Here is a 27,646-nt window from a genome sequence, read left to right on the forward strand (position 1 = left end):
AAAAAAAAAAAAAAAAGAAAAAGGCCACGTCGGATGGAGTGGGGAGGTTGCGTGAACAGTTGTGGTTGAGTAGAAGAACTCATAATATTATCGTTGCAAAAAGTGAAAAAATCGCTATAAAAAGACCGATTCAAAATTTTATGTAAAAATATTGCGACGGTATAAAAATTGCCACAATTAATAAAGGCTTTTTGCAGCGATTTTATTTCCAACAGACATAAAATCGTCACAAAAAATCTTATTTCTTGTAGTGATTCATATCATGTGGATTATGTCTTGTACATATTATGAGACATAGTCCACATATGAGACATGCATGTCCATATATATATAGTCCACATACTATGTACGTCCACATGATAGTCCAGTACTATGTATGTGAACTATGTGGACATATGACTATATTTGCAAACATATGTGAACTATGTCTCATACATATGTGGACTATGTTTGAGACGTAGTCCACATGTATGAGACATATATAGTGCACATGTTCGCACATATGTTTGCAATACATTTCAATTGCAAACATATTTGCAAACATTAATTACGTTACTATGACTGATTATAACTAATTAGGATTTGATATTGTAACCCTTCCATCCAATATAGGCTACTAATACACCCAAGGCAGGCCGGTTTGCTGCCAAACGTAGCAACAGTACGTATGCTAAAAGTTGTCATTTTTGTATGAGTTAAACTAGCGAAACTTGTTTTTTTATGCGTATTCTACCATTTGCTTCCATTTCATTTCATGCTCTAATTTTCTGTAGTGTTTCTATTAGAGCCCATATTTATAAGGGGATGCCTCTATGACAGTACTTAATTCACAGGGCAGCTACATTGTATACACACACTAATTGCCATGATCTTCTGCCGAGATATAGGGCTCGTTTGTTTTTAGAGATGAAATGAGATTAAAGTTAAAAAGTTGAATAAATATTGTTAAAATATATTTTTTAATATTATTTTTGTTTTGGGATTTGAAAAAGTTAAATTGTTTATTTTATTTTGTATTAGAAGTTAGAAAAATTGTAATGATTAGATGAGATGAGATAAGATATTTTCTGAAAACAAACGAGGCCTAAATCATTCATTTATTTGATGATGATATATAGCGATTTTGTCATTAGAAACTGATCAGGATCATATTTTTTAAGTTCAAGATCATCAATTAGAATGAGAAAAACACAATTTCATTATCAAAGTATCAGCTTCAAGTTTCCATTTAGAGCTCACCTATTCATAAGTACTGCTGGGTTCCTACAATTTTTATTTTCCATTTTTCTGGCATATTGTAATTAATAATTTTTGCTCTCTGTGAGTAGATTTGTCTGTTGTTTTGCAATTTGCTCATTTTTTTTTTCTATTTTGTTGATATGCTCCTCTCAATATGTATGAGATGCTGATTTTTATATCTTCCAATGTGTAATAGGCATGAAGTTGTTGCCATCTTTTCTGGAACCACTTGTAGTAGTTTAGAAGTTGTTTGTGTAGACAGGATTGTATAAAGATAATACAAGAATAATTATATAAAATTATTCATAATTACAATTGGATTCATGATAAAATATTTTATTATCGATATTCAAACCAATAAGGTATATAAGAAAATTAATATTTTTATAAAATAAAATTATATATTAACAAAGAAACTCAATAATTTGAGATATTAAGTAGTCAAATACTAATATATATTACATCTCAACAACAACAAAAGATTATAAAACTAAAAAAATCTGAGAATAAAATTTATGTGTTATATGAGTTGATTGCGGATTTTATAAGTTGACCCACAATTGACCCATTTATTAAATCCAAATACGTTAATTTCGTGTCTTGTTCATGTCATTTATTACCATCCCTATTGAAAAATGTATATATGTTCATGAGCACTCAGAACTAGAAATTTAGCAATGGCCTTGTAGCTATATATCTTGTACTGTTTTTGTTTTCACAGATGAGATGAGATGAGATAAATTAAGATAAAATTTAAAAATTAAATAAAATATTATTAGAATATAATTTTTATTTTGAGATTTGGAAAAGTTGAATTTTTTATTTTATTTTATGTAAAAATTTGATAAAGTTATAATAATTAAATGAGATGAGATAAATTACGAAAACAAACGGAGCCTTAAGCTGCGAGATTAATATTTAATTATAAATATTTTATCGCTGCATCAACTCCGCTCAAGTACCCCTCGATTGCAGACATCACATGGGAAATACAGTGCTTTTTACATAAGTCTGGCAACAAGCCTATCTGAACTAGTTTTTCAACCACTATAAGATGTAGATGCCCAAATGAATAACAAACTCATTTGTTATAGAAACAAACAAAAATATAAAATAGGAAATGAAATTATAAATTCTATTCTTCTAATGAACCAAAGACTTGTTCCTAGGATTGCAAGCAATAATATCTGACACCGTTTAGAAGAGAGATGACAAATAGGTAGTGGATTGATTGACCAAAACATGCATATGAACACTATCAAGAGAATCGACACGAAACAGTTACCAATATATTTTGTGGAAAAATCTCACCGTCTATACAGATCAAAATTCAATGTCGATATACATGATCGTCTTGTTGCTTGATGGAGTAAATACGAACACTTTTTTCTTCTCAACTTTTCAGTAAAAGAACAGAGCTATAATATAAAGAAATAAACGGGTGGAAATCGGTCAAAATACACCATCAAGGTACAGTAGCAGATTGTGAAGAGAGTTGAACCCAAGTGTATTCCTCTTTGTAAGCAAGACTTCCCTCACAAGAGGCTTCACAAGTATATATAACGAGAGTTGCCCAATCAAGAGAGTCAACATCATTCTTCACACCAAAGTAATACAGCAGCTGAGGTAATATCTGAAGCCACCAACAACATAATAATGACATTAATGAAAGGTCCCTATCTCGGATATACAATGAAGTTCACATTAACTCCAAGGGTCATAAATATAATATACGATCTAAACAGTAAACAAGTTTCTTTCAACCAATGAGCTTTGAAGATCAAGAGTGGTCAATGGATGAGCTTAAAACTTTATTTTTCAATATTTTATTCCATTGGTTGATTGTAATTGATTTTCATGGCATGACCTTCCATGATTTCCTTGTATCACTAAACTAGTACGCCTAGGTGTTGCTCTTATATATGTCCCGTATATTTGGGCTATTGCCCACTCTTTTGATCAATAAAAATTTGTTTACCGATAAAAAAAAAAAAAGTTTCTTTCAACCAAGAAGCCAACCCCAAGATGTTCATACCTGAAACTCAAAACACAGAGGACCACAACAGTATTTGCAGTTCGGAATGTCAGCTTTTGATGGCCGGCCACTTGACATGGGCCATAGAGGTTTTGCACTACCATCCCTACAATACCTGATATTTTGGAAAAAAAATACACAAAATAAAGATAAAAATACATCTACCATTGCAGCAAGGAAGAAGAGTATGAGTGGATTTGATTAAAAGTACAGCAGGGACAAATGACGAATGATGAGTTGACAATGCCTGTACGCCTGCTCTCAACTAACAACCAAATTACAATAAATTCCCATTAATAATGATACCAAATCAGTAAGATGCCTCAAATAGATATACACTGACAATAACAAAAATCAATGACCAGCATGACTTGGCATGCATTTAAAGCTAGGCCCCTATAAGATTACTAGTGTAAGCATTTGCGTAAGATGTTGATAGATGATGCAGAAGTAGCATCTATCTAGCAACAAATTCTTTAAACTTGGATCTAATTGAATTTTACGCTACCATCTTTAGCAAGTAACAAATTAAGCTTTTACATCAGTTTGCTAGGCTTCTAGAGCAAACTTATAACCATAATAATGCTTATTCGGTCACATAAGCATTATAAGACTTGTTATTTTTTATTTGGACAGTAACAAGGCCTGAAAAATAGGTAGCAGCAAGGCCGCCTCCTTGCTTCTATTTTTTCATTCACTATATGCAAGCCAAACACAAACCATGGGGTCGATTAAGTCCCCTGACCAAGGATATTTGATATCTCTCTTTCTTTTCTTTCTGTTCCCCAGACTTTTTTTTTTTTTTATAGAAAGCAAAAAGACTATGTTGAGGGGGAGAGTCAATGCTTGTCCATTTCAAGCAGCATCACAAATGGAAGTTTGAATCCTCAATTAGATATATTTCGATTACCTTAACACCTGTTCAGGGGCCTTGGCTATGCACTCTTGAAAAGTGGCCCAACTTTTCCTCTCATCATCGCCCTGTTCACCAACAATGGCACAAGCAAGTAAAGACCGACAAAGATATAAGCATGTAAAGACTAGAACCAAAACAAGTAAACATAAGTTTAAACTACAATAGCACAAATAATAAATACCTCAAAAGTGTCCAACAACGACTTCATCGCGCCATCTACTTTGCCCTTAGAGATCAATGAATTAGTACTGGCATTATCCTCAATCATTTCTGTGCTGAATTCACTTTCATTCTCAATTATCATCTCAAATTCTGGCCATAGAGTGTTGCTTGCAACTGTTTGCAAAAGCATAACTTTTCAGATGTGGAATTCTAAAAGGCTTATTTAGACATTGACTATACCTCTGATAATACAGTGCATGTTAATACTTAAATAAATATAATTCTCAGACTACACAGGAAAGTATCACACGAACATCTAGAGGCCAGAATGTGACTAATGTTCTCTAACCAATTAACCTCTTTTATTTCATTACTATTCAAGATCAAGAAATCGCCATGTTCGTGTCATCTAAGACTAAGGTGTAACTCTTTTTTTTTTTTTTTAATATTCTAATAGAAAATATATCCCCCCCACACACACAATCTCATATATTTAAGTCTATTTCCAGTCCAACAATCATAGAAACCATATACTTTACTGGCCTTTTTGAAAATTTACTGAAGCAGTTTTGGTTTTATTAGGGGCATCAAATGATTGAGAAGAACTGTTAATCTGTGTACAATCAGTCTTATGACCAGAGTGCCAATGCATACCTAAAAAAAGGATAGCTCAGAAAATTTACAATCAGTCTTAGATAAGCAATGTCAAGGTATAAGACTACGTCACATTTATCACAAGAAATCGCCATGTCCATGTCATCTAAGACAACTAATTTTTTTAATATTCCAATAGAAAATATACCACACAAAACACACACACACACACAATCTTATATATTTAACTCTATATTTCCAGTCAAACAATCGTAGAAACCATATACTTTACTGGCCTTTTTGAAAATTTGCTGAAGTAGTTTCATTTCTATTAGGGGCATCAAATGATTGAGAACTGTTAATCCGTGCACAATCAGTCTTATGACCAGAGCGCCAATGCATGACCTGCAAAAAGAAAAGAATAGCTCAGAAAAGTTATGAATGGATGCAATTTTTCACCTAGACCATTCTTCTGGTCCTTAAGATATACACCAGTTTCAAGTTTTATCCTTGAAGTTCCAATCTAGTCCTCAAAATGTTAAGATGAAGCAATATCATTCTTCTATCAAATAGAGTTAGTAAAAAATATTATATATCAAAGGAGAAACCAAGTACATTGAATGTATACATGAAAACACATTGCCCAAAATGACCTAAAAAGCCCCCAATGTCCCAAAAAGTCCGTGAAAAGAACAATCCAAAATACACCAGACCGGTCCCCAACCCTTGTTTCTTCTATCAAATAGAATTAATGGAACTTCTTGAAAACATTAATTACTTTTAGATAGCATATTCCATGTAATCAATCGCTAAAGAAAAAAAATACAATAACCATTTTTCCCTTCCCTCCTCTCCCACCCACCCCACTTCTAACTCCACCTCCAGTCTCCCCTCTCCCTCCTCCCTATGGTTCTTACTCCCTCAAAAACTTAAGCCACTGAGTCCATATTGGAACCCTAGCACCCCCTTTTTGGAGAGACGATTAGTGAGAGAGCTAGACGGTACTGAGCTCGGACTACACCCTCCAGTTGTTAGAAGGAAGGCACTTTGAGTTAGAGCTCATAGGTACTTAGAAAAAAAATGAAAATATAACAAGAACCCAAAATGAAAAAAACTGAATTACTTGGTGTTTCTCTGAGCAATAACGAGCAGTCCTGCAACCGCTACACAGCTTATCTCCTTTCCAGGTGCCACACCAACTACAAAGTGCAGCTAACACAAGGAAACATCAAAGATCATCAAGTGAGCTTTTGCAAGTGCATTAATGTATCGTAGGTACACAGATAGTTACAAATCATGCTTTAAAAGAAAAAGATATTCTTCTACAAATTACACATACCAGACATAGGATGCACAATTCATAAGAACATGGAAATTATAACGTATATTGAAAATAAATAAATAATCAACCACAGTGAGATATTTCTTAGCAACAGCATGCGGTGCCAGAGAGTGCTGAGAAAACATACTCCTTATTTTCATGCAAAGGTTATTTCTCTCTTTTATAATATAACGTTCTCTTTTAATGAACCAGAACAAAGAGACTAAGCCTAGACAACAAGCCAACACAAATCCTACCCTCCTGCCTCAGGATGTGTGCATAGAAATGTAGGATTTGAGTTTCTAACTTCTAAACAAAGAATTCTGAAGCGCTTCCAAGATATCATATTCAATCAAAATATTACAGTGTTGCACCATAATCTAAATCACATCATTAAGATTTGAAGTCTTCCCAACAATTTTGATTTGGAGCTTAGAGCAAAAGTGCCAAATTCACCAAATCCAAACACAGTCTTATTAGATTTTTTTAACACAAATCCTGAAACTTAAAATCTCATATTGAGGCACATATGAGCAAAAATATTATGTATCCAACTCAAGAAGTGCAGATAAGGGCTCTGCAAAAGTGAGCATAAAAACATTTGCAGTAACAACTATCACCAGACAATGAAAGAAAACTTTGAAGGATACCTCCAGTTCCAGAAGGTGTTTCAGTCCCATCATGTCGTGGGGGCTCGCTTGAGTAAAAAGGATTAACTTGATGCAGTTGGCATCGGAAAACCTTCACACTTTGAAGCCATTTGAATTCAGAAACAAGATGTAAGTATTAGGAATAAGAAAATTTCATTTTGTTCCCAGTAATGTATTAATTCCGACATGTCATTATTTTAGAGAATACCTTCTGGATGGCTTCTCTGGGTGGCGTTTCCATTGCTCATGTTGATCCCGAAGAAGACAATTCATCGATGAACACATGAAAACAAATAATGACCGATGAAATGCATATTCTTTCTCAATTGGTGCATAAACCTAGAAACACAACGGTTATTGGTAACTATCATCAACCATTGTTCAACCTATAAACCCAACAATACTCACGGGAAAAAAATGATTGTTTTAAGAAGCAAATACATATACGCATATCCAGATACCATATTACAAAGTCATACTCAAGTGGATACAATGAATCAGAATTCCTTTTTCCCTGAATAATGAATAAGAATTTTATCTAACATATGATCCTATGAAACCCTTGTTATTCGGGCTACATTAGTCAAAGAACTTGTAGTTATAGAATTCAAAAAGATCTATACCTGAAGAAGGAACTGCAAAGGTTCTCCGCATATATCACAGACACAAGATTTTCCTGATGGTAAATTCACCGGATCCAACCAAGCCTACAATCACAAAAGCAGCCCAAAAATGCTCTCTAGAGTAAACAAAAAATAGAATTTCTAAATCTTTCGGATAAAATGAAATATTGATAAGTACCGGTACGCCTCCAGCCTTGCTAGGAAACATTTGACGGAGAAGGGACCAGCGATTCTTAGGCTTCTCAAGAAAACCTAAAATCACGAAATCTTCTTCTTCTTCTTCGTCGTCTTCTTCTTCATACGCAGCAAATACTTCTAGCTGCTGCTGTGGTGGCAGTTGTTCTTCTTCTCCGTCGTCGCCATCAAGCGAGGAGATTCGGAGGCCCTTTTGCATTCCCAAAAAGACACATTTCTCAGTACCATCCGGTTCCTCATCCATTTCAGCTTCACTTTTAATGATCTCAGAGAGTCTTAGGGTGTAAGGGAATGACAACGTGCTTGGGGTGCGAGGACGGCGGAACTCACGCTGGAGATAGAGAACGTCTGAGGGAAGGAGAGACCGAGAGTGAGAGAGAAAATAAGTCCCGGGACGGAAAAGAGAGAGAGGAACTGATACATACCTTGGTGGCGTCCGGCGGCCTTCGATGGTCACCGGAGAGGTCCTGAATGGAGAGGCCGACAGAGGGTTAGAGAGAAAGTGCGCGAGATAGAGAGATGCGGACGGTTACGGAGTACTTACCGACGTGGCGACCGGCGTCAAGTTAGGGTCCCCAATGAAGGAGAAGAGGGGCGGCGGAAGACAGTATGGAGATAGCGTTGAACAGGAGATCGAGCTGAAGCTGTCGACTTGAAGTGCCAAACTCGAAACGGTGCGTATTGCAGGCAGCCAAAACGAACTAAAGGGAGGCATCCAGCGAGATTCAAAGCTTAGTTTTCATACAGAGTTGAAAACAAAACCGGTGACTGGTAAATCGAACCGGAACGTTTGGTTCAGCTTGGTATTGGTTTAAATTTTTTTAAAATAGGTAAAAATCAATTTGGTTCTGATTTTTTTTTTCTAACATCGAATTGAATTAAATATTTTTTAATTTTTTATATTGTATAAAATAATTTTTATATAATTTTTTTATTTTATATCATAATTGATAATCATCCACCCATTACATATTATATATATATATATATATATATATTAATTATGTGCTCACGTAAAATATTAGAGGCAAACTAGATAATAATGTTATTGTGTAAGCTGATATAAAATTCGAAAACAAGATATAATTAACATAGCAGAATGAAATTATATGAGCATCATAAAAAACAATATTCATCCTCAATAGTGGCCGAGAAAGATTTCGACAATTGATAGGACACGTAGCCTTCACAAAAATGACTTATTATTCAGAGGAAATTGTATAAAATAAAAGTTCATTTTTCATTTTTTTTCTATTTTTTTTATTTCAAACTATTGAGTGATGTTTTTTATAAGGTTATGAATTATGTATAACAAGTAAACTCAAGTCGTGTTTGAATAAAATTAGATCATACTCCACTCCTAAAGTCTAACTACATATGTACGAATTCAATTTGTTTACACACCCTTATAAATCTCAACAGTTTCCAAGAAATTTCCTAGATATCGGTGGGTCGTAGAAAACATGATTCAGTACTACTATTGCTGATTTTTCAAGTCAATAGACATCTTCTTCACGTCCACTGTCTACTTAATTAATCAGTGCATGACATTTCAAATTTAATGACTTGACCATCAATATACGTCATGACTTTTTTTTCATTTTGGATTAGATTGATAATCCCAATCCACATTACTAGCGGAGGTCCTCTCGATCGTTAAGCTTTTTTCTTCAATCATCTAACAAGCGGGTCACATTTTTATAAATTAAGCATGGACACTACAATATATCTATACGAGCTGACAACGATATTATGTACTCTGAAAACATATAATTAATTTTATATATTATTGAAAAATGAGTTTTCGACAAACATCTTAGTTTTTGAAATATCTTTGTACTTTTTGTCAATGAAAAAAAATTATATTTTTCTTTTAAACAAGAACCAAAGCAGTCTCAATCTTTTTTTTACATCCTAATATATACGCAACACAGAAATCTGGTTGGTGTAAATATTGCAAGTGATAGATTGCATAATCAAATTCCCATAGAAGATGGGCTCGACCACTATATATGTAGAAGACAAGCCCCTAGACGTTAAAAGAGATAATAACAACTAATAGGTCTTGTCTAATTACTTTTTATATTATTAGTATATATATTATATGTTACATTTTTAATTAATATAATATGAAATTCTAATCTTATTATTCAAGTCTATTAATTTTGTAACAGAAAATTAATATACTAGTATAATTAGACACTAATTATATTATTTTAATCTTATTATTTAAGTTTATTAATCTCATTAATAAGTTAGATACTATTTATATTATAATACTATAATTGAACATTAAAGTATTAGTACTTGTTAATAATAGATACTAAATTATCACAATTAAGTTTAGTATTAAAAAAATTATAATATTAAACATATATAGTGTCACGCGTGTAAATAGTAAACCGGACTGGACCGAAATCGGAAAAATTGAAAATTTCGATTTTGATGATGAATCAATCTGCATCGGTTCTTAAATTTTCAAAACCGGTATATACCGGTTCGGTTATAAAATTTTTTCAAAACCGGACGGGTTACATTCTTAATTTTCATTAATGTGTTAAGAGTCCCAAAATGTTGCGTTTTGTCTATGTAAAACGCAGCGTTCTTATCCTGTGACAGTGGGTTGTACACCTGCTTCAGGTTAATTTGATTGTACTTAGGAGATATCATGAAAAAGAAATAGATCGTGTTAATTAACAGTTTGGTTCTAGGGGGAATTTGATTGTTCGAGACTCAAATTGTATATTAAATTCGTAATAAGGTCTCATCAAAGCATTAGTGTTATGTGTGGAAGTTTAAGGATGCTACTTAGGAGATGAAAAAGAAAATTTGTGCTGTCTTGAATTGTAACCTTCTCGTTTTGCTGCTGAAAAACAGTAAGTAGCAGTCCTTGTTTATTTACAACCAAAGTGCATGATTGATTTTTATACATGCTCAGGTAGAGATAGTCACTACAAGAAAAATAGATTTTTGTGGCTATTTAATTGTTACGAAAAGACTATTTGTAATCAAAACAGACTCATTTTAACTGTAAATAGTCATTTCGCTAGAATTAACTGATCACAAATAAGCAGTTTTCTTGTAGTGAGTTCAACCACGACCATGCACCCATGTCCGTTTATTTTAGGATTCTGCTTCAGTGTGATGCTATTTTTCTTTAGATCCCAAGTTCATGTTTGGTTTTTTACTGGTGGGTTTGGTTTGCATGTTTCATGTAGAACTACTACTTACAAAAAAAAAAAAACATGTTTAATGTAGAGCTGCAAGATTGCGTCATTTGCTGAAGATAGAATTGCTTTGTAACAACCTATCAATTAATAATGGTTTCAAATTTAGAATTTGAAATAACCTACGTGCTTAAAAACAAGATTTAGGAAAATATCATGTACAGACTTTTCTATGCATGGGAAGGTGGGGAAAAAAAACTTGACTTGATTTTCTGATTACTAACAACCTTTACTTTTTGCTGTCAGCTACTTGACTTGGGCTGTGAAGACACAAGATTTTAACAGCAATGGTAGACAACTGCTTAGCATTATTCAATGATAGGATGGCCAAAAGTGGGTCTTCTTCGTCAGTTGTGTGGGACTGAATGCCATTTTGGGTTTGCAAAAAACCTAGGGAAAGTACTCGCTGCATCTACACTATAATTCCAAAAGGACCGATTAATTTGAAGCTTCCCTAAAATCAATATAATCCCAATTTCATATGAGTTACTCCTATATATGTATATGGGTTTCTCCTTGTCCCAATCATGTGGGATTGAGCCATTGAGGTGAATCTAATTTCTAGTTCCGGGTATGGGATAATCGAATATGAAATTACCAGTTGTCTCGTAAGTTTTAAGCGAATGGGAAAATGTAGATTTTATTTTTTTATTTTATATCTTAACGCTCCCTCTCACGTGTGGGTTAGATTTTTCCTCAATGAGTGAGTCTAACATATGGAATATTTAATTAAATAGAGTAGAATGTAGAGTCAGGATTCGAACTCAGTATTTCTATTCTGATACCATATGAAATCACCACATATCCCATAAAAAGGTTAAACTAATGGAAATAGGTAGATTTTATTATTTATTTTATATCTTAACATTGGACACAAGCCTTAAAACTGTTTTGTATCTATCTTTTCTTTTGTGAAGATCTCTGATCTTCTCTGAGTTAAGCATTGATTCTCCTTTGAAGAAGGAAAGTTTTTCTATAGCTTCTTATGCGCGTGGGATAATTGGGTGCAAGGTTTATAACGGTATAGGGAACTGCCAAGGGTTTGAAATGATTGTTTTTGGGGAGGAGGTGGCTTGGAGATGAGCTCAATCGTGGCAAGGCTAGTTTGCTGGTTATTAATGCATGAGGCCTTGGTGCTAGGCTATGCACAATGGGACTGAATTGAACTGGAGAATTGCACTATTGTGTGTGTTGTTATGAATGCACTCACGATTAGCTATTTAGGGCATCTTTAGATTTTGTAGAAGACCAATGTCATTCTTAGATTTGGCAACTTAAATGCTTCAATTATTCACTAGAAACTGCAAAGGCAGGTTGAGTTGTTTGAGCAAGTCCAAGCCTTTTATCTTGAATTGAATTTCGAAAGCAAGTTTGTTTTTGGCCAATCTTGAATGAGCAATGCTACGTACAGTTTCTAAATGGAGACTGCATTGTAAATCTAATTAATTTTATTTTTAAATTTTTTTAAAGTTACAATAATATCCTTATCAAAATGATATTTTTTTTTTCATTTAATAAAGGACTTACACATACAGTCTCTAAATGGAGACTGTAAATAGAATTCATCTTAAATTTCACCATCTTCAATCCTATAGTTAACGTGTCCCATCTAAGTTGGCTAATTAATGAAATCGCTTAAAACGTTTGATATCGGTTACCATGATTGAAGAAGACAAAGTTCAAGAACATTATTATTTTTTGAGTTCTATTATCTATTATTATTTTTTGAGTTCTATTATCTATAAATCAGTGTGTTAACATATCACTTACTATAATTTATTCTACTTATAAAACACATTTGAAGCATCAATGTCATCAGCGCATCCAATGCATAAATAAATAGAAAATTATACAAATTATACTCTCATCTTACTCTTTTCTCAATATAAGGAAGTGGTATTGTTCATCGATTTTTAATTTAAAATAAAAAATAAAAGATAAGTCAAAGAAAGTAAAATAAGAATATTGCTTGTATAATTGAATAAACTTCCTTAATTGTGTGTAGAACCAATTTGTACATCTAGCTCAAGAGCATCCTCAATAGATTAGACAAAGTTAAATGACACTTTTGATGAATGTAAGAAGAATTTGAATTTTAACTATTTCATTCACATAAGTCTTTATATTGGAATAGTTATTTTTTCATTATATAACAATAAAATAATATAAAATGAATTTGACTTTGCCTATTCACATCAAATCTTCACATTAAATTATCTATTTATTTATTATATAGTAATGAGTAATTAATAATTAAAAAATATTTAATTTTTTAATTATTAATTTATTTTATTATATTATATTTTACCATTTTATAAATTATATGTTAATTAGTAATGATATTCTAATTAAATCATGGGTTAAAAAAATTATACTCTACCTGCTAGCCAACAACTCCTTTTGAGTCTTTGACGCGTCTCGTTTCTTCTTCTTTTCTTTCTTCTATCATTGCAAGCTCAATTTTAGTTTAAGCCAACACCACTCTTAGCCCAACCCAACCCATCCACCTCATCTGTCCAGTCAGCAGCCGTATCTGCCACGTACCCATTGACCCATTGACTTCGACATATTACAAAGAAAGAAATAGTAAAGTGGGTTAGAGACAAGAAAAAAAAAAATCTACATTCTATTTACCAGCTACTTTCATCAGATGATTGACAACAACAAATAGAATTGATTTTAACCATTTTACATTTATCATTGAATGCGCAACATGAAATATTTTTAGGACAACATCAAGTTTGAGATCAATCCGAGGAATGTATTAAGGGAGGCTGGGAGCAAGGTTTAAACACTAAATCCCCCATGAATTTATTATGTTCTTCTTAAAAACAGTCGTTCGATGGTAGAGGCTATTCACTAATCAATTGATAGATGGTTAAATGGGGAGGTTGTAGATTTTTTAAAGAGGGAAAAACAGCATTATCATTAGCTCAGATATGAAAGCAATGTCATAAAGGCCAAATCTCAAATAGCATGAAGAACAAATGACAGCTACTTTTTCAAAAAATTAATAATACCACAAACTAATGACGGATATTGAAGCCAGCACCAAACAAGTGTTATTTTAGCTTATAAACTGACTTGTGGATCAAAACGTGCTCAAAGCATCTACTTTGAAACAACTAGACATGCCAAGCAAAATCTTCATCTAGGCAGGCCACGAAAGTGCAACTAAAACAACAAAAAAAAAAAAAAAAAAAACAAGACTCCGCATTACGACACTGCTCAAGCAGCACCAGCACCCTTCCCTTTCTTTCTCTGGAGCTTCTTCATGTAGAACTCCAGTTCTTTTCCTTCCAAGATGTATCTATGAAAACACAAAATGGTGAGAAACCGAATAACATGATATAGAAAACTGAATACGAAACAAAAATTGTCAATCTTGTACTTACCCATCAGCTCTACCGCATTGTCCTGGCCGAGAAGAGATGCAAGCCAACAATCTACCACTCCCAAACTGCTCTTCAATGTGGAGATCAAGTTTACGACCTTGCTGGCGCTTCTCAAGCTTCCTAAGGACATGGTTACTCTTCTTGGCTTCCTCTGTAGCTGCTTCTACTTCCTGCTGATTGATATGATGAAACTTGTTATTTCAAATTGATAATGTACAAACCAAAAAAGAAGATGAACGCTTCTGAGATCATACAAATGTACAGTTCATCAGAAAATACTATCTAGAGTTCCATTGCACCTTGATAGAAGACATTGAAGAAGGAACCACCGTTTACTTATGAGACAAAAATAAAAAATAAAAAACAATGACATGGCATCGGTTCTATGCAGAACAAATAGCCGGAGTTGTATTCATGCACGATAAGTAGATCTACTATTGGAAACAACGAAGACAATAGAAAAGAAGCAACCCCCACATCAATGGCATCTTGAAACAGAATACATAGTATTAGAGGATATTTGGAAAAGTTTTTCATCTCAACCTATCTCATCTCATCTTATCCTATCTCATCTCATTTCCTTCCCAAACATCATTCAAACTTTTTTTTTTATCGGTAAATAAATTTTTATTGATCAAAAGAGAGACAAAAAAAGCCCAAGTATACGGGACATATACATGAGCGAGTTTATGTCTAGTTTCGAGATACAAGGAAATCATGAAAAGACCTGCCATGAAAATCAATTACAATCGACCAATGGAGTAAAGTATTAAAAAACAAAATTCTAAGCTCTTCCATTGATCTCTCTTGATCTTCAAAGCATCTTGCGTTCCGTCCCCTCCAAATGCACCACCATAGGCATATAGGTATCATCTTCCATATGGATGCAATTTGAGAGTTTCCCCTAATACCTCTCCACGAGGCCAAAAAATCACATACCCTTTCCGGCATCAGCCACGCTAAGCCCACTCGTGCAAGGACATCGGTTCACAAGGACATAGCAATCTCACAATGCAGTAATAGATGGTCAGCTGACTCACTACTCTTCTTACACATGTAACACCAATTCATAACTATAATGTCTCGTTTCCTTGGGTTGTCTATAGTAAGAATCTTTCCCAAAGTGGCTGTCCATACAAAAAAAGCTGCATTTAGAGGTGCCTTTGTCTTCCAAATGCTCTTCCATGGGCATTTTCAAACTAATCATTACAGCTTTCTCAAACTTTCAAGTAAAAAATAAAAAAAAATTCAACCTTTTCAAATCTCAAAATAAAAATTATATTATAATAATATTTTAATTTGAAAATATTTTCTATTCAACTTTTTTTCTCTCTTTTCCCAAAACCCAGTAAATACTTAACTCAAACTATCTTACTATTATTCACAAAATTTTCACCTCTTCTCATTCCACAAGCACCCCCTTAATATTAGAGTTTTGGCATTTTGCTGCTAAGGCAATGATATTCCAGACCTGATAACCTATCGAATCAATTTTGTGATACAGATCAAGTAAGTGGGGCGAAATCATCCTACAAAGCTTGTCAATAACATAATCCAAGAACTCTGCCCCCACCATACTTCCTTCACTCGAGTCATAAGGACTACAAATGATACATAGAAGCGAGCATTTGCCTGTATAGGCACACCATTCAGTTATATATGTAAAAGCAAATATAAATAATATTCCTTTCAGTCTGACCTAATTGGTAGGAAAATACTGGATTTCAATACTAAAATCACAAAAGATATATTGATCCTAGCTTAGAAGCAGAAGCCACACCATACCTACACCATAATGGTCTAACTCACCCTCTTCTCACCAACCAAAAGGGTACCTAGCATGTTGCATTATCAAGAAGATACATGAAATGAAGAAAATATTATAACATGAATGCTAGCCGTCATTAAAAAGAACCAAGGAAGAAATCAAAATAGTTGATCGAATTCTACACCTTTGAAACTAATATCACCTAACTGAATTTTGTCAAATGTCATCATCACCAGCAGGTGCTTACAACTTATATGTAGCTTTTCACCATTGAAAGAAAACAAAACCACAGCCCATTAACATAGAACCATTCGCAAGCGGAAGAAGAGGGCCAGCCACCCAAATTTTCATAAAATGCCCCCTTTCTTTTAGATCCAGTAATTTCAGGACCTTTTCATTTGCCAACAGAAAACGAGGAGGGAAAATTCTATAAATGCACCGGCATTTACTAGAAAAAGATTCAACAAGTGGTGAAAGAACAGATTTTGGAAAATGTATTTTATATAAAAAAATAATCATTTTTTTTCACATTCGCATCTGCAAGCATTCCATGTGCATTAGTAATGCAACACAAATTAAGACTGATACAATGAGCATTTTCCTCTGATCTGTCAGGTTATCGTCACATCCGGCTGTACAGAAGCTATAAATCAATCCAAATAAAAGCAAACAATTTGGAGAGAACGACTAATGGTACCTCTGGGGTTTCCTTCTTAGCAGCTGCCTTCTTCTTCCTACCAATGTCAACTCCATAGTGCTGAAGGTACCACTGCTTGAATGGGGCAGCATCCACCTGAACAATAGCACTTTTCACTAGAGTTTGTGTCCTCACAAGCTCATTATTTGAAGCATTGTAAACAACATCCAGTATACGTGTCTTGCGGGTGACAGCTTCACTACCCCATGAGTAGTTCCCAGTATCCAATCTGAGGGCTCTCCATTTCACATTACCTCCTCTCACACGAATTCGCCTAACCGTCTTGTTGCTTGAAAGCTTAGTATTAGCAGGTTGGCGGCCAAGCTCATACCTGCACAAGTCAAAAAGTGATCAGCATTGCATAGAGAGAAAATTAGTGATAACACAGGCAAATGCGAAGAAGCCAACTCAAATATCTCATCATGACACATGAATGTCTGCTTTATTTTTTCTACTCATGCATACACACACACATACACATACACATACACATATATTGATAATCACACATTTAAAAAATATAGTATCCTCACAAGTATCGTATACATATTTACATATTATGAGGCGAAACAATAGAAATTTTTTCTCCTTGGGAAATTTGAGTACAAAATTTGAGTTTGCGTTAGAATATTAACCATGTAACACTACATCAAATAACCCAACGATAAATAAGGGTAATCTACAGTGACACCAAACAACCTGAGTTTCCCACAAATATCCTAAGGTACCAAATTCAATATATCACACTAGATAAGAGCCGTTGAACAAAATTTTCACGTGGCTGCGCATTAGGACAAGGGAAAGAATGAAGAAAGAAAAGTTAGAAAACCAAAAAGAGTCAACCAAGAATATTACTCAAACGTGTTTTGTGACTGAATCGCAGTGTAACTATCAAAACGTGAAAAATTCGAAAACGAGAGTTTAGCTCGGGATAGCAGCATATATGTATATCACTCACTGAGTTTAACAATCAAACAACCACGAATAACCAAAAGTTGAGAATTGATAAAAATGAAGACCACAGCACTGACAGATCCAACAAGAGATAATAAAAAAAACCCCGATCAGGAAGCCGAGAAAATGTAAGAACAAAGAGTATAGCAGTCGAAAAAGAAAAGAAAGCAGTGCTTCCATACTCTTTCTGACCAAACAAACAGAGACGGGAGAGAATATTATAATATATAAATTAATAACACAAACAAATATAACACAAACAAATAAATGAGTGAGAAAGGGTGGATTGCATTACTTTCTCTTCTTCCTCCATGCCTTCTTCTTGCCTCCAGTGGCACGCCTCTTGTGCATAGAGTCACGCGAGATACCTAACATTTATCGAACAGAAGCTTCCATTAGCTCGAGCATGAAAGAAAGAGAGAGAAAAGAGAGAGTGCCTGCGGATTGTCTCATTACCCATGGTTGGGGATTGGAGAGGGAGATCGAAGAGTACGAGCTCTTGTTCTTCTTCAGCGCCTCTGGCTTCTTCGGCTCACCAACAGGCCACAGCGCCTCCTCCTAGCTGTGTTGTACGATGGCTTTTTAGTTTTTATGCTGAAACCCTAGTTGACAACCAAAACCCGACGTTACAAAATTTAATTAAAGTAAAAACATTTATATGACATTATTTTTTTAAGAAAACTTCTTCATTAATAAGTTTATTACAATTGACTTTTCCATTTTTCAAGTGGTGCATTATCGTTTCATCGCTAGCATGGCTAACATGAGATTATTATTATTATTATTTAAATAAATGATATTTACAGTTGTAGAGTATGTAAGTGTCGTGTAATTCTTATGAAAAAAATGAGTAAATACGAAACTCGTATTAAAAAAATTAATTTTTTTAATTGTAGACCCTCCTCTTTTTTAAAAAAATTACGAGACGCTTACACATTTCACGACTGTATCTAATATTATTCATTGATATAACAAATAATGAAACTAACTTTGTCATCCTTTGAAAACTTCCCTGGTTCATATAAAATAATAGAATAAAATATTGTATACGATGGGTTGAGATAGTTTATGAATAGTAGAATAAAATATTATTAGAATATTATTTATTATTATTATTGTTTTAGAATTTGAAAAAATTGAATTATTTATTATATTTTGTATAAAAATTTAAAAAAATTATAATAATAAGATGAAATAAATTAATGTGAGTTTCTAATTCAAATCGGGACTAAATCTTTATTTCATTGTTATGGAGTAAAGTAATATAAAAGCAAGTTGTATTTCAGCATGAGTATCCAAACCAATTCATTAATGTCGAGCTCTTGTGCTATTGCATTTGGTGTAAATTTATGATTTATAATTTGAGGTGTGTCGTTTAGGTTCTTCACTCACTTGGATGGTAGATATAAGAGAATTGTTACAGAAATAAAGAGATGACATAAAGTAAATACACAAATTGACATGACTTTTAGAATCCGTTAGATCTATTTTATAATAAAAGTAACTTTATAATCTGACATACCACATCAAGCCACATCAGTTTGTGAGTTTACTTTTGTGTAATCCCTTTGTGGCTAAAGTATTTTTCTAAATTATAATAATACCATTTCGGTTAAGGCACTGGAACGAAATATTTCAATACCGATACTGTTTTAGGTACCGTTTCGGAATAGTGTTGTTGATGTCGTGTTTCGTGGGCCTGGGCAACTTCTCACTCCCGATATCCAAGCGCAATCTTGCACAGTCAAAACGGAGAGAAGGGACTTTGTGGTCCGTTAGTCCTCCGATGCTTAAGTTAGTATCTAGAACCAGTGAGGAACTCAGAAAACGTGAACCAAGATGATTGTATATTTTTCATATATATTACCTGTCGTTGGGTTGTCCCCTATTTATATTTACCGTGTCGGATTTTCCCACGATAGTATTTTGGGTTGGGTGGGTGATTTGCCTTTCGTATTTCATTGCCAAGCAATTTTCGCGTTGTTTTCTTACAAAGCAGCGATGGCCCCAGGACCTTCTTTGTTCATCGCTCTGACCCTGGGCGGCATTTAATCCCGCATACTCGGCACCTTAGGATGCATTTAATGCAACAGAGCCTCTATTTTGGGCCGCATTAAATGCAATGTGGCCTCTGCTCTGGGTCGCATTAAATGCGATGTGGCCTCTGCTCCGTGACGGAGCCTCTTTTCTTTCCCTATAGCCTTCCTCCAGATCTCTTACCCTGACCCGATCTGTTTGCCCCAATTCCAATTAGGGTTGTACTTTATTAGCTCGGGCTCCTGTGATCGGGCTGGGCTCTATCGGTGGCCCAACTCCTGTATTTAATACTCCCTGTTGTCATGGGCCGTAGTCAATGATTTTCTCCCATCACAGTATCCCGCGAATTTTAAGCACACTTGTGGGCTGGAAATTCAAAATAATTCCTTTTTTTTTTTTTTAACCCGGCATCGGTTTATTCACCTCCTTTTTTATGCACATGCAGTGATAATGCCGCGCCGTGATTCTACAACGTCCCTTTACTTCAAAGGCTATTTTATTACACCGCATCTCTTTTATACTTACGCTCCGTCGATTACTTTTCTCCTTCTCTGATACCTTCGCCACACATTCCCGACTGCCCTTTCAATTTCTCTTCTTCGCCTTTCGCCATGACTAAACAGGTTGTCGATGAATCTCGCTTCAACTACTTCGCAGGACATCGATGGGTTTCTTCCATGACCAAGACAGAGCTTCGCACTTTTTGTAGAGAGTTCCCACTCCTCGACTGGACCCTGGTCGAGGTTCCTTTGTCTCGCGTCACTATGGTAGATCGCCAAGGTTTGGCACCGGTAATGGCTCTCTACCCCCACACGTTCTCCATCGGGCTTGCCTCCCGTTCTACCGTCCTGTTCGCGACGTCCTGGACTACCTGAAACTTGCCCCTGCACAACTTAATCCCAACGCCTGGCGTTTGCTCTTGGCCAGTTGCGTGGCCTTTCGCCTTGTTCTGTCCGATTTAGAAGATTACCCTGACCTAACTGCTCGCGAATTTCTGAGTATGTACTGAATTACTCGACTTGACGGGAATTGTTGTAGTTTCCAGTCCTACACCGTCGAAAGGCGTTTTGCGTCTTTGGAGAGGCATTACTCTTCAATAAAGGAGTGGTATCGATGGTTCTTCTTTATAAGGGCATTGGTTGGGAGTGTCCCAATGGGGAAAATGAATATGGGGAATTCCCTGTTCGGTCAGTGTGGGGCAAGGTCCTGACCACCAAATCACTAGCCATTACCCTATCGGAGAGGGAGAAGCTCCGAGTCGCTTTCGTCGTGTCTTGGGTTTTAGCTCATTCTGACTTGTCCTAGACGGATGCGCTTCTGAGCGATGACTATATCCGTCATTTCCTTGTCCTCTCATCCCGTAACCACGTGCTATGCAGGGACTTCTTGTCGAGTCCACTTTCCCTGACCGGGGACAAAAGTCCCGCTCCTTCCTCTCCCGAAGAGGAACGCTCCAAGCAACAGCGTACTGAACCGAAGGCTCCCACCCCTCCTTGGTCCGTTCCTGCTGAAGAACCTCTCGTTGCTCTACCCTTTCCTTCTAAACCTGAAGCTGCCCAGTAGAAGGGGAGGAGTTCTCGGCGAGTGGAATCCAGGGGAGAGCCTAGTCCGACTGCTCGCAATGGCGGCTCGGTCAGAATTGTGGAGAGGGCTAGCTGACCCACCCAGGGAGTTGGCCCTACTGGAGGTAAGCTATCATAGGCTTTCATGTATGCACATATTTTTCTTGTTTGAACTGTTGATAATCATGTTTGCTCTTCCCGAACATGCCCTATAGAGGAAGAAAACGCCGGAGCCACTGTTGCCTCTCTATTTGCTTCGGCCTTTGAGGGCCCTGAACCTTGCGAGTTAGTGCAGTAGCCGGACGCCTTCGTCTCCTTCAAGGAGACTCTCCTAGAAGAGGAGGAGCCCCAAAGCGAGTGGCCACCCTCCTTTGGGGAGATGCTTGTTGAGTTCGACGCATCCTTTAAGGGTGGTCTGCCGTATCCACCAGCTGCTGCTCTTGGGCACGTTGACTTGGTCCATTCTGGAGGCTCCTTGATCCCTACCGTCCCTCTTTCTAAAGAAGGAGTTTTACCTGCATGGGAGCCCATATTCCTCGAGATCATGGAGCAAAACCCTGACGACACAATTCCCAGATGAGAGGTTGAAGGACCAAGCTCTTCGGGGATCGCAGCCCCGAGTCACTCTGGAATCCCAATGTCTATTCAGGTACAGGATTCGCTTACCGAGCTAGGCCCTTTGACAGCTTCGGAACCGACTCTCCTTCCAGAGGAAATCACACTGGTACTAACCCTTCCTTTTCTGTTTCTCTTGCTATTCATTGACTATTTATTCCGTTTGTTTCCCCTTTGTCGTCTTTCCTTACATTAGGTTGTTTGTTTCACCTAGGAGCCTCGGGTTCCATATGTTGTGCCCCCTACTTTGCCACAAGACATCGACCTGGCAGTGGTGGAGGATGATTCCTCCCCGAGTGTCAGCCCCTTTTGCGCAGGTGAGGCTCCTAGTGAGAGCTCAGTCCCCTCGTAGGATCCTCTCATAGAGGTTTTCCTTTCGAGCAAGGTCACTCTACCTCTGGTGCCCATTGAGCCCCCTTCTTCTTCCAAGCCAGGGGCTTCACTAGGCTCCGGGTTTGGCCATGTCAGAACTCGGACAGCACTTTTCAAGTCATACCTCCAGAAGTTCAAGCCGCTCTTCGCCCATGTGAGTTTTTTTCCACACGGCCACCCTTTTTTCCCTTTTTTTTTTTATTATTATCATTATTTATTTATTTTTTTTAATGAGATGGATTGCTGTTAACCCTTCAGGTCGCCGAGGAGTTTGCCGACTTGGTTTCTCGAGAGCAAGAGGCTCTAGAAGAAGACCTCAAGACTCAGAGGGCGCTGAACAAACTTCTAGACCTCCGCGGGGAGAAGATGCTAAGCGAGAAGCAAGTCCTAGAGGTGGAGAATGAGTCCCTGCAGAAGAGTAAAACGTTCCGTCTCTAGAAGATTCACGAACAGAGGAAGCTCAACAAGGATATGGCCGAGCTGATGAAGATCATGAGTCTGGAGCTCGACCTCAAGTGCAAGGAGCTCCAGCTGAAGGGTGTTGAGACGGACAGACTCCAAGTCAGACTGACCTCAGCGGTTATTGACTTGGAGTCTACGCGGAATGAGCTGGAGGTCTTTCATACCCAATCTGGCCTTCTCTTGGCCGAAGGGGAGAGTTCCCGCGCTGAGGCACTGAAGCTAAAGCGTGAGTTGGAGTCTGTTTGGGAAGCTTTAGAGAGGAGTATTGGGGTTGCTAATGCCTTAGCAGAAGAACAAAGGTGTGTGGCCGAACTGGAGCGTGAATTGGAATTCACTCAAGAGGCGCTGAAGCAGAATGAGGCAACCATTGGGACGTTGGAAGCTTAGAAGAAGTGCTCCAACTAGATTCAGGGTCGCATGTTCCATCGGTACATGGGGCTTATGAAATCTGTGGATGTGACGAAGGCTTTGGCCCACATCTCCGTCTCTCGCATGGAGTCTTCTTTGAAGATTGCCCAAGACCACACAACTCAACTGGAATCTCAAATCAGGAGGGCCCCAGCACTTCGCAATCAGGCCTGGATCAATGGGTACAGAGAAGGCCTTGAGCGCCTCCAGGCACTTCTTCTCCAGAACCCCGAGACTGACCTCCATACTCTGAACCTTCGGGAGATTATTCCGGACGTGAAAGCCTATGAGAGGATGCTGACTTGGGGCACAACAGAGATGCCTTTAGCTTTCTCCAGCCCCCCCTTAGTTGCTCTTCGCCTTGTTTCATTGTATTCTTTTTTTTTTTTTTTACTGATGTATGAACAACATAAAGGGTAACGACTTTATTGAAGAGCAATCAACTTTAATTCTTTCATTCTGGTATGCCTATTTTTTTTTTTGCTTTTGCATTGCGCACCATAATCTCCTGATGTAAAGCCCAATCTAACCGAGTTGGGCGCTAGGCCTTTCTGTGTGGGAAAGTACGCCGCAGGGTACCTCCCGGTCAGCGTTCCTTGGTAGAGGCCCTCAGCCTGGATCCGTCCACTGGACTTAGTATGACGCATTCCAAATTTCCTTATTCTGGCATGCTTTTCACCGAGAGGTGCACTTCATAGGTGCCGATGTGTCACCATTTGCTGTGAGGCCTTTTCTCATTTTGACTTAACTCCCTGTCGCGTTCTCATATCAGTTTAGACAGGCGGCATTAATTCGTATTCGATGCTTCTTTAAGTTTTGGACTCTTATCTGTGATTCTATTGCATAACTATCACCCTTCTTCTAGTATGCACCGAGCCGCTCGCCATAATTTTTACGCACGTGGGCCACTGAAATTGCTACCGACCTCATGAATTTTCTGGTTTGCTCTTTACCGACACTTCTTTCTTCCCCGTTTGGCTCAAGTGTCGTCCAGCTTCGGTCAAACGCACCAGGTGCTCTTATTACATTCGTGGCTCAAGTTCCGTACTCAACTTTTCCATCAGACGTCCTTTTTATGCCCTCTTTTTTTTGTGTCGGCTAAGATTTCCCATGCTCTATTCTATTCATCGACCGTCCCTCGGGATTCGCGCTCCACAAGGGACGTGTGGGTAAACCTTGAAATTCCTGCGGTCACGTGGAGCTGGGGGGAGGCTCTTAGGTCGTGGGGCCTTGGGTGTACCTCGAGTCATTTCCAGCTATAAAAAGGGGTGTTTTCATCTTCTGTTGGGGTGTAGCTGGCCTTGCCTTCTCTTTTCTTTATAAGATCTATCGGTCTACTATGATCCTTTTTCCCCCTCTTCCACAGCTTATGGGAAGTAGATGCGTTTTGTTCTGGTTCTAGGGATGCTGCTGGTAGGGGTTCAATTAGTGGGGTCTCAGCGAGCTCCATACATTCCTTGCTCTTACCCTCTTGCTTATGATGCCTCACTTGTTCTTGGCCCTTGCTTACGGGGGCCAACCTCCGTGAGCATTCGAACCAAAACTTGCATCTCACTGGTCCTGGTCGGTGCTCGATCAGGGTAGAGGCTCGACGACCGTAGCTGAGGAGGGCGGGAATATGCGTCGAGGGGGACTACTGTGACTTGGTCGTTGTTTGCCCATCGATCTTCTGTTACCCGCTCTGCTGCTGCCTCCTGGTTCAACCTTCAATCCCAGTTCATTCCTGGGAAACTTTTGGTAGAGTTCCTCCCATCCTCTCGCCCGCAGAAGAGGGGACCCACTTTGCTGAGCCCACAGGGCATCCATCTCCCTAGTGTTGCAGCGCTTATCATTGTAATGACTTTGTAGTCGAACCCTCTTTTGTCGCCTCCTCTCCCTCTCTTTTTCCCTTCTATTTTCTTTACAATGCAAGGCTTCCCTGGTTGCTACACTTGTAACTCTATTCAATATATATATAAAGGACTTTATCTACTTTTCCGTCTGCAGGTTTTTATGCTTTGTCTTGCCCTTGTTTTTACTTTGACAATCGCTGTCAACAAGTTGGAGTTCATGGCACGGGTACGGTGCTTCATACTTCGTGGATTGTTGGCAGAGCTCAAGAGTCCTACTCCCTTGCCAACACATTTCCTTCTTTCTTTTTGCACGAAGCTCAGCAAGTCATTTAGACTGCATTGAGACTAGCTATTGGTAGGCCCGAGCTCATGGCTTGGTTCCTGTGCTTTATACTTTGTGGATTGGTTCCTACAGGTTGGCAGAGCCCGAGGGCCTTGTTCCTTTACCAATGCATTTCCTTCTTTTGTTTTTGCACGAAGCTCGGCAAGTCATTTAGACTGCGTTGAGACTAGTTGTTAGCAAGTCCAAGCTCATGGTTCGGTTCCTGTGCTTTATACTTCGTGGCCAGTCTCAACGTCGGGCTTAACTGACTTGAGCTGTTTCAGGAAGACATAGCAACACAACATTTCAATATCAGTTTATAAAGCTTTTATCTAATAATAGCTTTACATTCGTTTGAGTTTGGCTTGGATCATTTTTACACAAAATACTTTCTTAAATGCTCTGCATTCCACGGGTGTGGCAGCTCGTTCCCCTCATGATCCTTCAGACGGTACGAGCCAAGTCTTCTGGTCGCTTCTACTAAGTATGGTCCTTCCCATTTGGGACCCAGTTTGCACGTGTCTTGGGTCGTAACTCCTGTTTGCTTTAGGACCATATCACCTACTTTGAAGTTACGTGGTCGGACTCATTTGTTAAAATACAATTCCACTCTTTGTTTGTTGGCTGCCGCTCGGCTTGCAGCTTCCTCCATTCTTTCTTCTAGGAAATCCAGGCTCTCCCTCATTCATTCGTTGTTCCGATCCGGGTCATATTGTTGCACCCTGTACGTGGGTATGGCCACCTCTGCTGGTATCACAAGTGTATATATAGATAAGGTAATTATATATATATAAATTTTATTTCAAAATAATATCAATGTAAGTCTTAAAATGTTAAAATACATATTTATAAACACATATATATAAAACTCAACTATTAAGAAAAATAAGGGTGGTGCTACTCTGCCACCTGAGTAGGATCGCTCGTTTGTATTGCTAGTTACTTTTTGTGTTTTTTTTTTCATATTTCTTTTCACATTTTTTAATATATTTAATTTTTTTTTTTAAAAAAAATAAAAAAATACACCAGTACACTTAAAATCACTTCCTTAATCACTAAGTGAAAAAAAAAATTATCAGAGCGGTACACTGTAGCATTCAAGTACGGATGACATACAAGCTTTTCTAAAAAAAAATCACTCATCTTCATCATGAAATGGGGAGTAGGGATTTGATTTTCAGTTCGTGAGAAAAAAGTTAAGAAAATAGTTTTCAGATTTGAGAATTGGAGTGAAAATTATGAAAATACACCAAAAATACAAATATACAAAATTTTGGCCGGTATATAGAAAATCGGTCGGTATTGACCAAAACGCATCAAAATTGCCGATATTGGACCCGGTACGAAACATATATCTCTCCCATGTTGGTTACTATTCCCGCCATACCGGTCAATACATCACAGTATTCAAAACTTTGGATATAACTACTCTAGACTTGAAGGAATATAAAAATAAAAATATAGGGAGACCGACCACATCGACCCTCCATAATACGTTGGCCCTATGCAAGTATAGGGAATTGAAACCCATGGATATATTCGCGGACTTAGCATTTTATTTTAATTTGTGAAAAATTTAATTATAGTAAAAAAGATTATCTAACATTATTTTTTTAGAAAATTTATTTAAAAGTAATAAATTATTTACAATTGTTTTTCACATTTTTAAGGCGGTGCATGATCATTTCATCATTGATACTATAAAAAAGGTGTGATGACTAAAGTAATAACCAACTTGATTGATCATCGAAAACAAGTTTCTTTTAGAGAAACAAGTAAGGAAAACTATTTCTACAAGCAGATGTGAGAATACACCCTCCATTTGGCCAACATGACATGATTTGTTGGTTAGAGGAGTTTTAAATTCAATCCACTTACAAATTAGGGAATGTCAATTGTTAACATTGTTTTTCGCACATCTTTGGGGCCGTCTTTTGCACATTTTTGTTCCAGCAACTCAGGTTTTCAGAACTTGGACCTGCAAAAGATAGGAAAGTGGGCAACTAGGAGAAGGCGGCCTTGGGGCCGAGGAGTCTTTGATGCCAAACTTAGTAAGTTCTCTTGGAAATTTGTAAATAAGTGAGAGAGTCCTGGAATCAGAGAGAGTTTCTCGTATCTGAGGGTTACTATTTATACCATGAGTCGGGGGACCGTGTTCTCTACGGAGTCCGTGTCTTTCACACTTTTCCTTTTGTCAAAGTTTTTTAATGCGGCATGGTTTTGCGGCAGCACCATCAATGTGGCGTGTAGCTTGGTAGTG

General features: G+C 37.3%; 2 protein-coding genes across 3 annotated transcripts; both read right to left on the reverse strand.

Annotated features, from left to right (window-relative positions):
- Nucleotides 1–2,499: 2,499 nt before the first annotated feature.
- Nucleotides 2,500–8,523, reverse strand: LOC108996667 (programmed cell death protein 2). The gene is made up of 12 exons (XM_018972684.2): nucleotides 8,280–8,523; nucleotides 8,161–8,202; nucleotides 7,719–8,083; nucleotides 7,541–7,624; nucleotides 7,126–7,256; nucleotides 6,918–7,015; nucleotides 6,070–6,158; nucleotides 5,243–5,351; nucleotides 4,372–4,526; nucleotides 4,185–4,255; nucleotides 3,275–3,389; nucleotides 2,500–2,872 (listed from the first exon to the last, which is right to left on the reverse strand). The coding sequence occupies exons 3-12, from the start codon at nucleotides 7,977–7,979 to the stop codon at nucleotides 2,705–2,707; spliced, it is 1,281 nt and encodes a 426-aa protein (XP_018828229.1). The 5' UTR covers nucleotides 7,980–8,083; nucleotides 8,161–8,202; nucleotides 8,280–8,523; the 3' UTR covers nucleotides 2,500–2,704.
- Nucleotides 8,524–13,936: 5,413 nt separating this feature from the next.
- On the reverse strand, nucleotides 13,937–18,396 carry LOC108996676 (40S ribosomal protein S8). Of its 2 annotated transcripts, none has more exons than XM_018972695.2 (5): nucleotides 18,233–18,396; nucleotides 18,072–18,144; nucleotides 16,823–17,153; nucleotides 14,358–14,527; nucleotides 13,937–14,272 (listed from the first exon to the last, which is right to left on the reverse strand). In XM_018972695.2, exons 1-5 carry the CDS (start codon nucleotides 18,234–18,236, stop codon nucleotides 14,191–14,193), a joined length of 660 nt encoding a protein of 219 aa, XP_018828240.1. In that variant the 5' UTR covers nucleotides 18,237–18,396; the 3' UTR covers nucleotides 13,937–14,190. The 2 variants fall into 2 exon arrangements, with proteins under 2 accessions (XP_018828240.1, XP_018828239.1); XM_018972694.2 differs by having other exon boundaries at nucleotides 14,358–14,530; nucleotides 18,233–18,389.
- Between the last annotated feature and the right edge of the window lie 9,250 nt (nucleotides 18,397–27,646).

This window comes from Juglans regia, chromosome 7 (assembly GCF_001411555.2).
Source record: "Juglans regia cultivar Chandler chromosome 7, Walnut 2.0, whole genome shotgun sequence".
Lineage (NCBI taxonomy): Eukaryota > Viridiplantae > Streptophyta > Magnoliopsida > Fagales > Juglandaceae > Juglans > Juglans regia.